The following is a 14,611-nucleotide window of genomic DNA, read 5'->3' on the forward strand; positions in this document are numbered from 1 at the left end:
AATTCACACACGGCCTAAAACCATGTCATTCGTTTGCCAAAAAATAAATTAATTCAAATTTTTGAGTGAAAGTGATTCAACCCGTTTTATTGGATTTCAGAACAAGTGAATCCTCGAGTGAAACCAATCGAAAACGACACTAGAGTTCACGGAATGACTGACACATACAAAATGGCATTTAAAAGTCATTTTCAAAAAAAGTTGGAGTTACGAGGACCTGACAGATTGGTGCCCATTTTTGACAAACAAATTTTGACAACGTTCGAAAGATATTAGGAAGATATTAGACCAGCTACAATTTGGTCTGATCTGATGCTGTTTTGATAATGTGAACACTCATCCGACGGCCTGTCCGGTTTGCCGGATGGTTTTCAAAAAAATTTGATTTTTTGGTGGTCGGACGGACATGTTTGTCAATTAAACGACATGTCCTTTCCGGCAGACAGTGATAATCCATTCTCTCTAATTTGAGACCAGAATAGGGTAAAGATACATTAAAAATAAGCTGAAAAATGGGTTTTGATGAAAATTGTCTGATGAGTGTGAACGACAAATATAATTCGCCCATCAGGCCAAATGACATTCGGTCTGTCCAGTAAGTTAGTCCATGTGAACCCCCCTATTACCTTATTATGTGTACTGTGATCCTAAATAATTGTTATGAACCCAGATGTCGACTTTGTATTTATTTAAAAATTTATAAGTATGACATGAATATTAAAAAAAAATAATCCATCAACGCATTCATTGCCTCACTGTAAATTTTGTCTGTAAAGCAATTTTACTTCATTTTCGCTGCAACCTTGTGCAGTGGTCTTTTATTTTGACAGTCAGCTGTTTTTGTTTTCGTTGTTCGCCGTCGTCTTCTTCTTCGAGTGGAGTGTGTTCTCCTATTTTGTTGGTTAAAATTCTTTATTAAATAAAAACCAAAATGTTTAAATTATTTAAACTCCAAACTGTACGACAAATGCGTACATTTTCAACTGCACGTATGGTTGATATTCGTGATAGTTTGGACAGTTGGAAGTCTAAACTAAATGAAGCTGGCGTCGGCGACATCGATTTTAACCTCAAGTGCATTGTTGCACATGTAATCAAAAAGAATTTCGTAAGTGTTTTTTTTCAATTAAATAAATTCCAATTTATTGATTGATATTTTGTTTGATGAAAAATTATAAAAATTCAATTTGTTTTGATGAAAAGTATTAAAAAATGCACAGGCAAACAGTTTACGGCGAATTGAATTTTCGTCACACTCTGAGACGGCCCGATTAAAGTCAGTTGATAAAATGATTTTCGATGTGGTGATTACACTCAATTTTAGACTATATGCCCAGCCTCAGCCTCTTGGGTAAAGTTTTCAACTTACTCAGCCGCTGCTTAATAATCACCGTTTGATTGCATTAAAGACGACTTTTTTGGTTACTTCGACAGAATACATACTTAGACGGACCAGCGCAGCGCCTAAAGGCGGCGCTACAATCCATTGTATCTAGATTTTGGGCTTTAAGCAACAAGCTTTTCTAGCCAGCTCAATCCAATTAACCAAGTGCTTCTAGTTTCGCACGCTCAGTTGATTGAAGTCCTTTTCTACTTGCGAGGACTTCCTCTTCTGCGAGGAAGTACATTTTGCCTATGTTAGTGCCCTTGTACAATTCGTACAGTAGGATGTTGTATCTTTTTCTTAAAACACCATGCATTCAATCACTGAGTCTACAATTCGTAAACAAATTTTAAAACTTGACGACTGACTTAGTTCCTATACATCCTGACCCTGACCAAATGCCATTGCAAAATGTGCAGGAATAAACCTCAAATTAAATCACCGAAAAAAAAAAAAATAATATTGCCATTATGTCTGATAGTCAAGCTGCCTTAAAAGCACTTAAATCTTGGCAAAATAAACAAAGGCACTCTCCACGGGTAACTGGGGACGTTGGGTTGGTGTCCAGCGGAACGAGGATGCAGACTCTTTATAACGGGAGAAAGTTCCCCTTTAATGGGAAACGAACCGTATTGCGGAATAGGGGTTATTAAAAATAAAATAAAATAAAATAAAACTAGATGAGACTAAGAGAGCAAAAAACTGAGCAGAACTACAAAAACTAGAAGAGGCTAAAATGCTTCTCGGGAACTACAACCAAGAGCGTTTCAAACCCGGTATAATATCTTAGTAGGAACAACATCAGGATTATCACTAGTCTCCTCACGGGGCACTGGCAACTTAACATTTTAGGCCTAGTAAATACTGCATTTAGATTCTGTAATGAACAGGATAAAACATCATATTCTGGGCAGTTGCAATGCTATCATAGAGCAAAGATTCAAACACCTGGGTTGCTCTTGCTACCAGATCGAAGAGGTAAAATTACACTATTACACCCCAAATTCTCAATTTCCTGAAAGGAATTAGGTTAGCTTGAAAAGGGGACACAATATATCTTATAGGTCGCAGTACATCTGCAAAATTTTAATCAATAAATCAAGCTGCACAATCAAACACTCGGTAAGTTTCTTACGTTTGGTCGTCAACCATACCACAACTCTGACGGAGTGATATTCTTCTCTGTCGTTTTTTGAAAAGCATGTATGTACTTTCATTGAATAAGTAAGCAACTGCAAAATGAGTAAAATCATCAGTAAATGTTACAACATACTGCTTGTTGGAATTAGTCAGTGTTATTGTTCCAACAACGTCACGAGCGGACTATGCGAGCTGGAATTGTAGATTGCTTAGGTATCTTAGATAATGATGGCAAGGACCAAGCAATGCAAACGACATCCAAGTCGAAGATCGCATTTGTATACGAACTTTTGAAGACACATCATCAAGGCCTTTAGATATCAGCAGCTTCACATCTATCACTCTTGATTATCTGTTCTTATATATTGCCTTCGACTTCGCTGTTATTTACACAAGATTAGCAAAGTACTACTTGCCATCATTAGCTGTGTTTTATTTTCCTCGTGATCTAGATCAGATCATGAATTTATTTGCGAAACAATAACAAAACAAAATCCTACTTTTGTTGTAAAGCTAATAAAAACAATGATCTGATCTGGATCACGAGAAAAATAAAACACAGCTATTATCTAACATATCTAAGCCATTTACGGTTCAAGCTCGTATCAATTTCAAAATGTCGGTAGTTTTTGAGTGTTCCATTCATTGGTGCCATAAACCAAGACTTTTTGCAGCATATTTTATTTCAGCAAACTCGACTTTACGTTTTTCAATGTATAGCTCATGCAGCTTTCCATTGCTTACAGCTACAGAAAAGAGATGTTACCTTTCCAAATTTGTGCCTTTGCATTTCCGAAAACTGAAAAGTTACCAGACAACCATTTTACGAATAAGACATTATACTCTTTATCTCGAAAGTACGATCGATTTTGCCTTTAATTTATACTTAAAGTATTCGAGATGTCTATCTACTATTCGATGGATTATCACTGGCCAGCAATTTTCAAGTTTTTAAAATGTTCCAGAAAGATTTATATCAAACGTTATGGATTTGGGTTCAGTAAGCTCAAAAATCATATTAGTTTCTTTCTAGCAGCGCTAGTTTTTAAAATATTTAATTTTTCATGTTTGTAGGCATATTCATACTAATTTTTAAGTTTTCCTTATTTTAATTTATATTAAACTTAATCAGTCGTATTTATTAGATTTTTGAATACTTATACACTGCATTACTTTTTTCAAATTGTTAGAAATATGCTTTATTTAATAAAAATAATAATCACATTATTCGCGGTTAAGACAATCTATTCTTGTGTATAAGTTTAACAGCTACAAGACAACAATAAACAAGGTTTTTGATCACATTTTTAAAATTTAAGCAGTTGTATAAAGTTATACAACGTTTATAAATTCGGGGGAATGTATTTGGAGTCAGTTAGCTTAAAAATCACATTCATTTATTTGTTGGAGCTCTATTTTATTTTTTAATATTTTAGTTTTTCACATTTTGGGGGTAATTTGGTACTAATTTTTAAGTTATGCTTATTTTAAATGTTACATTTTCCAGAAAAAAATTATGGAAACTAATTTATTTGGGTTCACTAATAAGCATAAAAATCAAACTTGTAATTTCATAATATTTTTTTTTAGTTTTTCTTATCATAAACGTATTTAAAGTTAAGCTGGAAAAATTTATTTCGAATGTATTGTTTCGGTTCAGTAAGTAAAATAAAAATACAAAAATACAATTTTTAAATAAAAAAAGTAAAAACAAAAATTGTATAAATTTGTATTCATTTTTATGTATGAATTATTTTTAAAAACTAGAGCTGCTAGAATAAAAACTAATATTTGTTTCGGAATCAACACCCTTCATTTAGCAAGAAATGATAAACAACGGTCTGGAAAATGTTTGTCTGTTGGGCAGTGTTATTGATCATTTTTTTGCATTTCTTCTATTTTTACAATTTGATTATTTCCCTTGGCTAGGCATCTAGAATTTTCTGTGGGTCCTTAGATACAAATCCCTCGATATCATTTTTCCCGAGCATTGAAATCCAACGAAATTTCCAATTTTTGAAATTTTTACCACCAAATAATTGAGCTTTGTATTTTTCTCCTTCCATACCTGCACCCATCCATAACTTTTTAACTTCTCTTGGTTAAATGAAACATTTTCAGGTAAAAGAGTAAAAAAATCTATAAAGAAGCTTTGCAAAAAGTAATTTTAAATAGGACATTATTGCCTTCAAAAATAATCTTAATTATTTTTATTACTGAGCGTCTAAAACGCAAAGTTAAATTATAACAAGTTACGTATTTCAACATTTTTTTTTTTTGTTTTCAGAGCACTGTCAACAAATACGAAGACGTACAGATGTCCGAGGACGAGTACAAAGAATTCGAACGCCTAGTCGAATGTCGAATTGCTCGTATGCCTTTGCAATACATTCTCGGCGAATGGGATTTCATGGATATGACATTAAAAATGCAACCAACAGTCTTCATACCTCGCCCAGAAACTGAAGAATTTGTTCGATTGCTCTTGGAGAAGTTCGACAAAGAAAAACCATTCACTTTGCTCGAAGTTGGTTGTGGATGTGGTGCAATTTCACTGGCAATTCTTCATCGAATGAAAAATGCCACATCTGTTGCCTTGGAACGTAGTGCAATTGCAACTAAATTGGCAATTGAAAATGCCAAATTACAAAATCTTGACGATAGATTTACCGCATATCTTCACACTACGACCAAGGAAGCTCTAGTACCTGAAGAATTGAAAAATTCTAAATTTGATTTTGTTATTTCAAATCCACCATATGTAAAGAATAGTGAGTTTCCATTACTTCAACCAGAAGTTAAAGTGTAAGTTGTTGTAAAAATATATAAAATTTGTATAAAAAATAAATGTTTTTTGTTTGTTTAAATTGAAGGTATGAAAACTCAAATGCATTAATTGGAGGACAAGATGGATTGCATGTGGCTAGAAGTGTTTGTGATGTTGCAAGCAATCACTTGGTTACTGGCGGAAAGTTATGGATGGAATTGGGCAGCTCCCATCCACCTCTGGTTCAAACAATTATCAATACCCAATATGAGGGTAGACTTCAGTATTTAAATGGATACAAAGATCAATATAAACAAGAGAGATTCGTTGAAATAGCAAAAGTGTAAGATTTTAATCTTTCTTTTAATAAAGTACCTGTGTAGTTTATTTAGTGGTAACATTTGAAAAAAAAAAGAAAAAAAACAAAATAAACAAAATAAAAAATTCTCAAATCTAAATAAATAGTATTAATGTGTTTTTCTTTATTATTTCAGCTATGATTTCTCAAGAACTCTTGAAGAAGATCAGCTACAATTTACATATACAAGCTTTTAAGCTTCAATTTCAATTGGCAATTTTAATTTAAACTTCGTTTCATTTTGTGTTTTATGTGTTTTGTAATTTTATTCACAACCTCACAAACATCACAAAACTTTTATGTTCCTTCATCATCATTTATTATTGTTTAAAACAATAATTTTTATTCGTGAGTACTTTTATCATATTTGTATTTATTTATTTAAATAATTTTTTAATGGTATAAGGGATTTTTTTTAATTTAAAAACAAATAACAAAAGCTTATAGAATTTATTTGTTGAATATTTCATTTTGTACGTGAATTGCATTAGGTCGTAAAATATATATGTTTTAACTTGGGCGGTGTGATGATCACAAAAGTGGCATCACGTCAATATAATTTAAATCGATAGGTGTACCTGAGCCGTTTCGAATTTTCAATACATTTTAAAAGTATTTTTGAAGAAATTCTTCTCTCTCTCTGATAATGTGGCCAAAAACCCAAGGGGAAAAACTTTGGTCGAAGAAAATTGTGTAGTGTAGATGCATTCGTCCCCGAAAAACAAAAAAGGTACAGGACGATGGCCAGTCAGTGCTTAGTCAGTATTCCGTTTTCATTATGAGCAATATTCGACACTAGTTCATGTTGCACTTGTATTTAAGAGGGGCATGGTTATTGGTTATACCTTTTCCACTTCCAATAACATTCAAAGAAGCCAAAAATTTTTTTTTCCTTTGATGGAGGTGCATTGCAAATACAAATATTCCAGAAAACTTTTTTTTCTCCCAGCGATAAGAGAGACGAAAACATAAAATAAAAAAAATAAAATCTTTCCACTGACTAAAATCGAAAAAAAAACCACGGATTACGAAACTAGAAAAAATTTCTACTACGACTAAAGCCATGATACTATTGAGGGGCAATGCCCTACCTTAAATTTTAAATGCCCTACCTTAAAAATGCCCTACCTTGAAAAATGCCCTACATCCAAAAATGCCCTACCATCAGAAATGCCTTACCTTCAAAAATGAACTACCTTCAAAAATACCCTTATAAAAATGCAGTTCCCTCAAAAATGATCAAACTTTAAAAATTCCCTTAATTAAAAATGCCCTACCCGAACTATGAAAATGTCCTTCTTACAAAAAACGCTTTAGCTTTTAAAATGCGCTAACTTCAATAATAGCCCAGTCATTTTAGTCATTTTTAAGCCCAATCTGCGGAAAAATTCCTACTGGGCTGAATTTTGGTATACAGCTTAATGACGGCTTTGTTATGAAGATGTGAAAAATCGACATTGATATCGTGTCCGCGTTAAGAGTTATAGGGGTCAAAAGGTCACAAAAACTGGTTTTTCACGATTTTCACCAAATTGGTAAGTCTTATCAAAAAATTTTCAATGCAAGAATTGTAGACCAGATTATTATATATAAAAAGTGTCATGACACTTTTTTTCCTAAGACCCACCGTTTCTTAGGTATAACGATTCAAAAAGTTGAAGTTTAGTTGTAATCGTCATAATCCTATTCCTGAAAAAAAAACTCCTAACTGAAAAGTTCCTGAAATTTCATTATTTTTTTAGCTTGAATTTCGTTCCTCAACTGTTAAGAATATGGGGAAACCAAAAAAAAAATGGAAATTTTCGCCATTTTTCCGATTGGGGCCCTTCTCCCGAAACCATTTCCCTGGGAATTTTTGTTTAGAATATGTCTGAAAATATACAGGGTGTGCAATAGAGAATGGACAACCCTAAAACGGCTTATAGCTACACTTATGATTGTTCTAAAAACAGATAGAAAAAAGTTCTATCGCAACCAGTTCATAAAATATGAACTTTTTTTCGTTCAGTGTATTTTAAATTTTATCATCTTATGTTTTCGTTCACTACAACCACGAATTAATGAATTTTATTTATTTCTTTTTTTTATAATTTTCTACAATAATTGGATGAGTACATAAACACTTTAAAAATTTCATAGCTATTGCACATTTTCGTAAAAAAAAATTTGAAATCTGTTTTTTGATGCAAAATGTAAAAAAAGTATTTTATGAAAAATTTTAAACACCTGTGGTATAAAATAAATCTATAGAAACCTAGGTGGTCAACTTTCTTAAAAATATTCTGGTATAAGGAGAATATTTTTAAGAAAGATGGCCACCTAGGTTTCTATAGATTTATTTTATACCATAGGTGTTTAAAATTTTTCATAAAATACTTTTTTTACATTTTGCATCAAAAAACAGATTTCAAATTTTTTTTTACGAAAATGTGCAATAGCTATGAAAATTTTAAAGTGTTGATGTACTCATCCAATTATTGTAGAAAATTATAAAAAAAAGAAATAAATAAAATTCATTCATTCGTGGTTGTAGTGAACGAAAACATAAGATGATAAAATTTAAAATACACTGAACGAAAAAAAGTCCATATTTTATGAACTGGTTGCGATAGAACTTTTTTCTATCTGTTTTTAGAACAATCATAAGTGTAGCTATAAGCCGTTTTAGGGTTGTCCATTCTGTATTGCACACCCTGTATATTTTCAGACATATTCTAAACAAAAATTCCCAGGGAAATGGTTTCGGGAGAAGGGCCCCAATCGGAAAAATGGCGAAAATTTCCATTTTTTTTTTGGTTTCCCCATATTCTTAACAGTTGAGGAACGAAATTCAAGCTAAAAAAATAATGAAATTTCAGGAACTTTTCAGTTAGGAGTTTTTTTTTCAGGAATAGGATTATGACGATTACAACTAAACTTCAACTTTTTGAATCGTTATACCTAAGAAACGGTGGGTCTTAGGAAAAAAAGTGTCATGACACTTTTTATATATAATAATCTGGTCTACAATTCTTGCATTGAAAATTTTTTGATAAGACTTACCATTTTGCTGAAAATCGTGAAAAACCAGTTTTTGTGACCTTTTGACCCCTATAACTCTTAACGCGGACACGATATCAATGTCGATTTTTCACATCTTCATAACAAAGCCGTCATTAAGCTGTATACCAAAATTCAGCCCAGTAGGAATTTTTCCGCAGATAAAACCTAAAATTACTGGACTATAAGGCTGCACTTAAGAAAATGTTCTTTCTTCAAAAAAGCTCTAGCTTTAAAAATGGCCAACTTTCCTTCAAAATTGATCTTGCTTTAAAAGTTCCCTGCCTCAAAAATGCACTACCTTCAAAATGTAATATTTGTAAAAATGTTCGACCTTCAAAAATGCCCCTCTTTAAAAGATTCGCTACTCATAAAAAAGGTGTTATATTTCTGCTCACAGTTTTTGACAGAAAACATTTTTTTTTAAGAAACCGGTACTATAAAACATAACCTCAAAAACAGTAAAAACGCATTTTTTGCATTATCCCAACGCATAGTTAATATTAAAAAAAAAAAAAAGTTTATTTTGACTTCGGATTCGAGTTCAGCACAAAAGTCAGATACAAAATAAAAGTTTAATGATGTTAACTTTCCCAAAAACAAATCATTCTTTTATATTGGAAAAATGCTAATTTTCAATTGATTTTTAAGGTCTAAAAATTCCACCAAGAGAAGAGTTACTATTATCAAAAATTATTTGAGTAGACTCGAAGATAAAACTGAAAACCAAGTGCAGATTTTTACCGAAATGTCTCATGGGACATGTCTCATGGGACTTGTCTCACGGGAAATGTCTCACGGCAAATGTCTCACGGTAAATGTCTCACGGTAAATGTCTCATGGGAAATGTCTCACGGGAAATGTCTCAAGGCAAATGTCTCACGGCAAATGTCTCATGCGAAATGTCTCACGACACATGTCTCACGACACATGTCTCACGGTAAATGTCTCACGGGAAATGTCTCATGGGACATGTCTCATGGGACATGTCTCATGGGACATGTCTCATGGGACATGTCTCACGGCAAATGTCTCAAGGTAAATGTCTCACGGGAAATGTCTCATTTAACATGTCTCATGGGAAATGTCTCATGGGACATGTCTCATGGGACATGTCTCATGGAACATGTCTCATGGGACATGTCTCATGGAACATGTCTCATGGGACATGTCTCATGGAACATGTCTCATGGCACATGTCAAATGGGACATGTCTCATGGGACTTGTCTAACGGGAACTGTCTCACGCGAAATGTCTCACGGGAAATGTCTCACGCAAATGTCTCACGGGAAATGTCTCACGGGAAATGTCTCATGGGACATGTCTCATACGACTTGTCTCACGGCAAATGTCTCAAGGTAAGTGTCTCACGGGAAATGTCTAACGGCAAATGTCTCACGGTTAATGTCTCACGGGAAATGCCTCACGGCAAATGTCTCACGGTAAATGTCTCACGGGAAATGTCTCATGGGACATGTCTTATACGACTTGTCTCACGGCAAATGTCTCAAGGTAAGTGTCTCACGGGAAATGTCTAACGGCAAATGTCTCACGGTTAATGTCTCACGGGAAATGCCTCACGGCAAATGTCTCACGGTAAATGTCTCATGGTATCTCCTGCAAGAACCTTGAGGTTTGGGAACTTTCAAACAACCCGTGGCTCAAGTTTCGTTTCACGAAAAGGGTTTTTAGCCAGAATTAATTCACAAGTCGCTATTTTAAAATTTGTATGTGATTTTATTGATTTCTCATTCCGAATGGTGACTTTAAATATAATGGAGAGTGAATAAATCGGGGTTAAAATTTTATTTAAATTTTTTAAAATGTTATACACTTAAAAAAAATAAGGACGTTGTTTTTTTTTTTTTATATTCCAGATTCCACAAGTTGTTTTAATAATCTCAACTTACACCATTTGCAGTATAAATCAACTAAAATTCCATTACAACCTGCCTCATTTAAGGTTTTGGACTGGTGATTGTTTTTTTTTTGTTTGTAAATTTAATATTAAAGACAATACATTAATAAATATGTATATTATTTTTTTATATAAATATAATGATAATATTTTTTTATTCAAGAAACATTTTATCTTGTGTTTTTTTTTTAAGATTAATATTTAATTTTTTGATGTGAACTGAATATTTACAATCAATGTAGCAATACAAAATATAATGTTCTGTAATGTTTTCTAAGTCTGAAGAGTTATTATTTCGGTTGGATATTCAAGAAATAGTTCCTCAGACTCAGGAAAAATAAAAGAGCATCATATTTTGCACTTGAAATGCACTTTAACGCTATTGACAAAATCTATATAAAGTGTTGAATACAAATATGCATTTTATCCGTTTGGCAGTTAATTAGAAAAAAAAAATGAAAACAAGAAAATTGGTTTGTATTACCAATTGCAATATTCAAGGTCTTAGAACTTATAGGATGCGCTATAAATATAGCGAATTTTTAACTATTAGTCAGACTATTTGTAAAAATAAAAATAGTTTTTTCATTCATGGCAGGAAACGAGAAAAAATGTGTCAGCCACGTTCATTGTTTTCGTACTAACGTGTTACGTCACTCAAATTTATATACCTACTTAAATCTTTAACCCATTTATGACTTTATTACACCATCTACCTATCATTCATTATGAATAGAACATTACAAAAATAACCATCATCCCACCTTTATATTCACACCTTCTTTAATAGTACACTCCATTAAAAACCAATGTTAACCACCTGTGTATGGGGGCGACCGTTTTGTTGTAAAATGAGCTCAACTTATCTATCTTGTCTCTTTTATTATAGGTATAGTTTTTTACCACTTTCCTACATTATACATTGAATGAATATACAACATAGGTATGTATAAAATGTATATCCACCATCAACAACATAACTTGTCTTTTGTTCTTGATATCTTCTTTTAAAAAGAATCACTATATTGCTCTTCTTTAAGCTTGAGTGATTTCAAATTGGCTTTTCATGTGAAATAGATGATATATCCCAACCGATCCCATACGTCCTTTTTCTATTCTTTTATAAATATATATAAAAAAAAAAACAACAACAGCCTTTTTTCTCTATGGAAAATGATTGCGGATACATTTCATAAGGATATACCACCACTTTTCTATCTCTTATACAAAAGAATAAAATAAAAAAATAAATAGGAGCACAAAATACTCGAGGGTGCAAAAACACAGGTAACAAAAAAAAAAAAAAAAATTGATAATTTCTCCAATGACCCTTAAACAATATTTTTTCTTTGAAAAAAAAAAAAAAAAAAAAAAAAATCAAAAAAGAATTTAGTCGTTATCCTTCTTTTAGTGTTTCAACTCAAATACACATTCTTTTAAAGCTTCAACAAGTAGGTATTATAGTTATCCTTGGCGATTTATTATTATTATCATCATCTTTATCGTCGTTGTCATCGCCTTTCGCCTTGTTTGACTTTTGTGTCAACTCAATGGTTTGTCCCACCCGAGACATTGTCGAGCCTCTAAAATAAAAAAAAAAAATAAACTTTCAATAAAGTTTTTGTCTGTTTTTTTTTTTGTTTATTCCTTTGTGCGACACAAAAGCATTCACAAGATCAAAAACTATAAAACACAAACCCAAGACAATTGGTCCACTTGGGCGTATACTTGTTATTTTTTTTTTATTTAAATTTTTTTATTTTTTTTTTAACTCTTCGCCTATCGTCGTTCGTCTCGTCGCAATTATTTTTGTTTTGTTGTTGTTGTCGTCACTATTCGTCCTTTTTTTTAAGTGTCCAGTTTGATTTCGTCTCAAATGAAAAAAAAAACAATTATTTTCCCTTTTGACGAGTCGTTTCTTTTGGGTTAAACATAAATCAACCGTAAAACATTACTTATTCATTGACATACACAAGCGTTCAACATCCGGTAATCAAGATACAGTCAGAGAGTTCATCCCCCAAGGCAAGGATTAGCTTGAAGCATTTTTTTTTTCTTGTTGCTGTCTCTCTCTAAACCAAATGGCCGAGTCGAGAGTCCTTTATTTCTGTTTTTTTTTTTTTTTTTTTTTTGTATTTAGACGCCTCATTCGCCTTTTGTCCTGTCAAAGATTTTCCTGTTGCTCTAGGCATTGTAACATAGAATTCACCAGAACGGAAATCCTTTACAAAACACCTAAATTCTTCTTTTTTTTTTTACAAGAAAAACGAAAAAAAAAAAAAAAAATAAATAAACACATAAAGAAAAAAAAAAAAAAATAACCTGAAAAGACTTACCTTGGTCCTTACTTTAACTTTTGTTACCTACTCAATCCTTAAAGTGCACATCTCAAACAGCACACACATCATAGCACACTCTTCTAAGCACCACACCAGGACATCATAATATATCCTTTCACTCATACTCAATTCACTATCTTATATACGTCGTCTGTGTCGACACTTTGTGTGTGTCATTAGCAATAACCAGAAATAATGAATGTTATGCCTTTCAACACTCATTATCAACAGAAAAAGGACATTCTTCACAGGAGTACACTCCTGGATATTTACATATCAGCGCGAAAAGGTAAAAAAAAAAAAAATAATAAAGAAGGCAAAGAGCAAAAAAAGAAAAAAAAAAAAAAAACAAACAAGACCCTAAAAAGGACTTAATATTTCCCACACATATAGGCATATATTCTCACCTTACCCCCAAACTGCCTACCTTCACTTCTTTTTTTTTCTATACTTTACCCATTCAAAAGACGGCCCACACACATGTGTGTATGAAAAACGTGAGAAAACACACAAATTTAAAAAGGATATACTTCACCACCGTCGACACACGCCACAGTACAAGTTGCAAGTTGGTAGGTAACGGCTACAGTAAGGCAAGGCAAGAAATAAAAAAATAAAATAAATAAACGAGAATCCTTTTTCCAAGGTAGAAAGGACTAGGAGAAGGTACAAGGTACCGTTACAACAAAACTTTGTGTGTTTAAGTTTGTGTCCCCCAAGTAGGTATATAGAACACCGCACAAGAAACACTGCGTTCGGCACACTAGAGAATGTGACGATGAAGAGGAAGTAGAAGAAGAACGAAGTCGAAAAGTAGTAGAAGAAGAATAAGAGCTCTCCAGAACCAGAAGTTCAGCAGGAACACACAATACAAAATTCAATTTGAAGTGTGGAGAGCTTTATACTTGTGTTTTCCTTTTTTTTTTTCATTTTTTTTCTTTCCAAGTTCTCTAATTTTTTTTCTCATACTACTGTTGTTGTTGTTGTTGTTGATCCTTGTTGTTGTTGTTGTGTTGTGATTTTCCTTTTTTTTTTTCAATGTCGAATGTAGAAAAGTAGAAAAAGAAACAAACGTGTAAAGTTCTTCTAACTTTACTTGCTTGCAACAGCAGCAGCAGAAAGCAGTACCCGTTAAATATCCTTGGCATCTATTTAACTCTCAATTACACATACAGACAAGGACAAAAGGAGAAGAAAATTTGAGAAAAAGTGGGGGTAGAAATTTAATAATAAAAAGAGAGAGTGAGAGAGAGAGAGAGAGAAAACGCACTTGTTATCAAAATTGCGAGAGATGTATTATTTGGGGAGATGGGGAGAGAGAGAGAGAGAGAGAGAGAGCGAGGAGTGTGAGAAAGTTCATTTTTTAACTAAGTATAAATCTATGAGTACTTTTTGTTGAACAGTGCTGTCCCTGAATTAAGTAGTAAGTACTATGTATAACAAGCAGGGTTGGCATTTCACTTTTCGGAAAAGTAAAAGTTTCAAGTGCTGGCGAATATGAAGTAACTAGGGTAAGTGTCACGTCTCAATTTGACAACACGTGAAATTTGTAAATGATTGAATGTTACTCAACAAAATTTGGCATAGGATTTGAAAAAAGTGTCAGACACGTGCTGTACAGTTGTTGTCGGCATAGGATGGATTTTAAAAACGATCTATGTCGAG

At 32.7% G+C, this 14,611-nt stretch overlaps 1 protein-coding gene across 1 annotated transcript; it reads left to right on the forward strand.

The window, feature by feature from the left end:
• The first annotated feature begins 864 nt into the window (after positions 1 to 864).
• On the forward strand, positions 865 to 10,684 carry LOC129915954 (MTRF1L release factor glutamine methyltransferase). Its single transcript, XM_055995680.1, has 5 exons — positions 865 to 1,108; positions 4,812 to 5,329; positions 5,398 to 5,634; positions 5,786 to 5,997; positions 10,567 to 10,684. Exons 1-4 carry the CDS (start codon positions 932 to 934, stop codon positions 5,844 to 5,846), a joined length of 993 nt encoding a protein of 330 aa, XP_055851655.1. The 5' UTR covers positions 865 to 931; the 3' UTR covers positions 5,847 to 5,997; positions 10,567 to 10,684.
• The last annotated feature ends 3,927 nt before the right edge of the window (positions 10,685 to 14,611 follow it).

Source organism: Episyrphus balteatus, chromosome 3 (assembly GCF_945859705.1).
Source record: "Episyrphus balteatus chromosome 3, idEpiBalt1.1, whole genome shotgun sequence".
In the NCBI taxonomy this organism is placed as follows: Eukaryota; Metazoa; Arthropoda; class Insecta; order Diptera; family Syrphidae; genus Episyrphus; species Episyrphus balteatus.

Bases quoted from the DNA above. Each gene is read 5' to 3' on its own strand.
- LOC129915954 (XM_055995680.1), top strand. From the start codon at position 932: ATGTTTAAATTATTTAAACTCCAAACTGTACGACAAATGCGTACATTT. The intron at 1,109-4,811 runs GTAAGTGTTTTT...TTTTGTTTTCAG, and splicing joins ATGTAATCAAAAAGAATTTC to AGCACTGTCAACAAATACGA. The intron at 5,635-5,785 runs GTAAGATTTTAA...TTATTATTTCAG, and splicing joins TTCGTTGAAATAGCAAAAGT to CTATGATTTCTCAAGAACTC.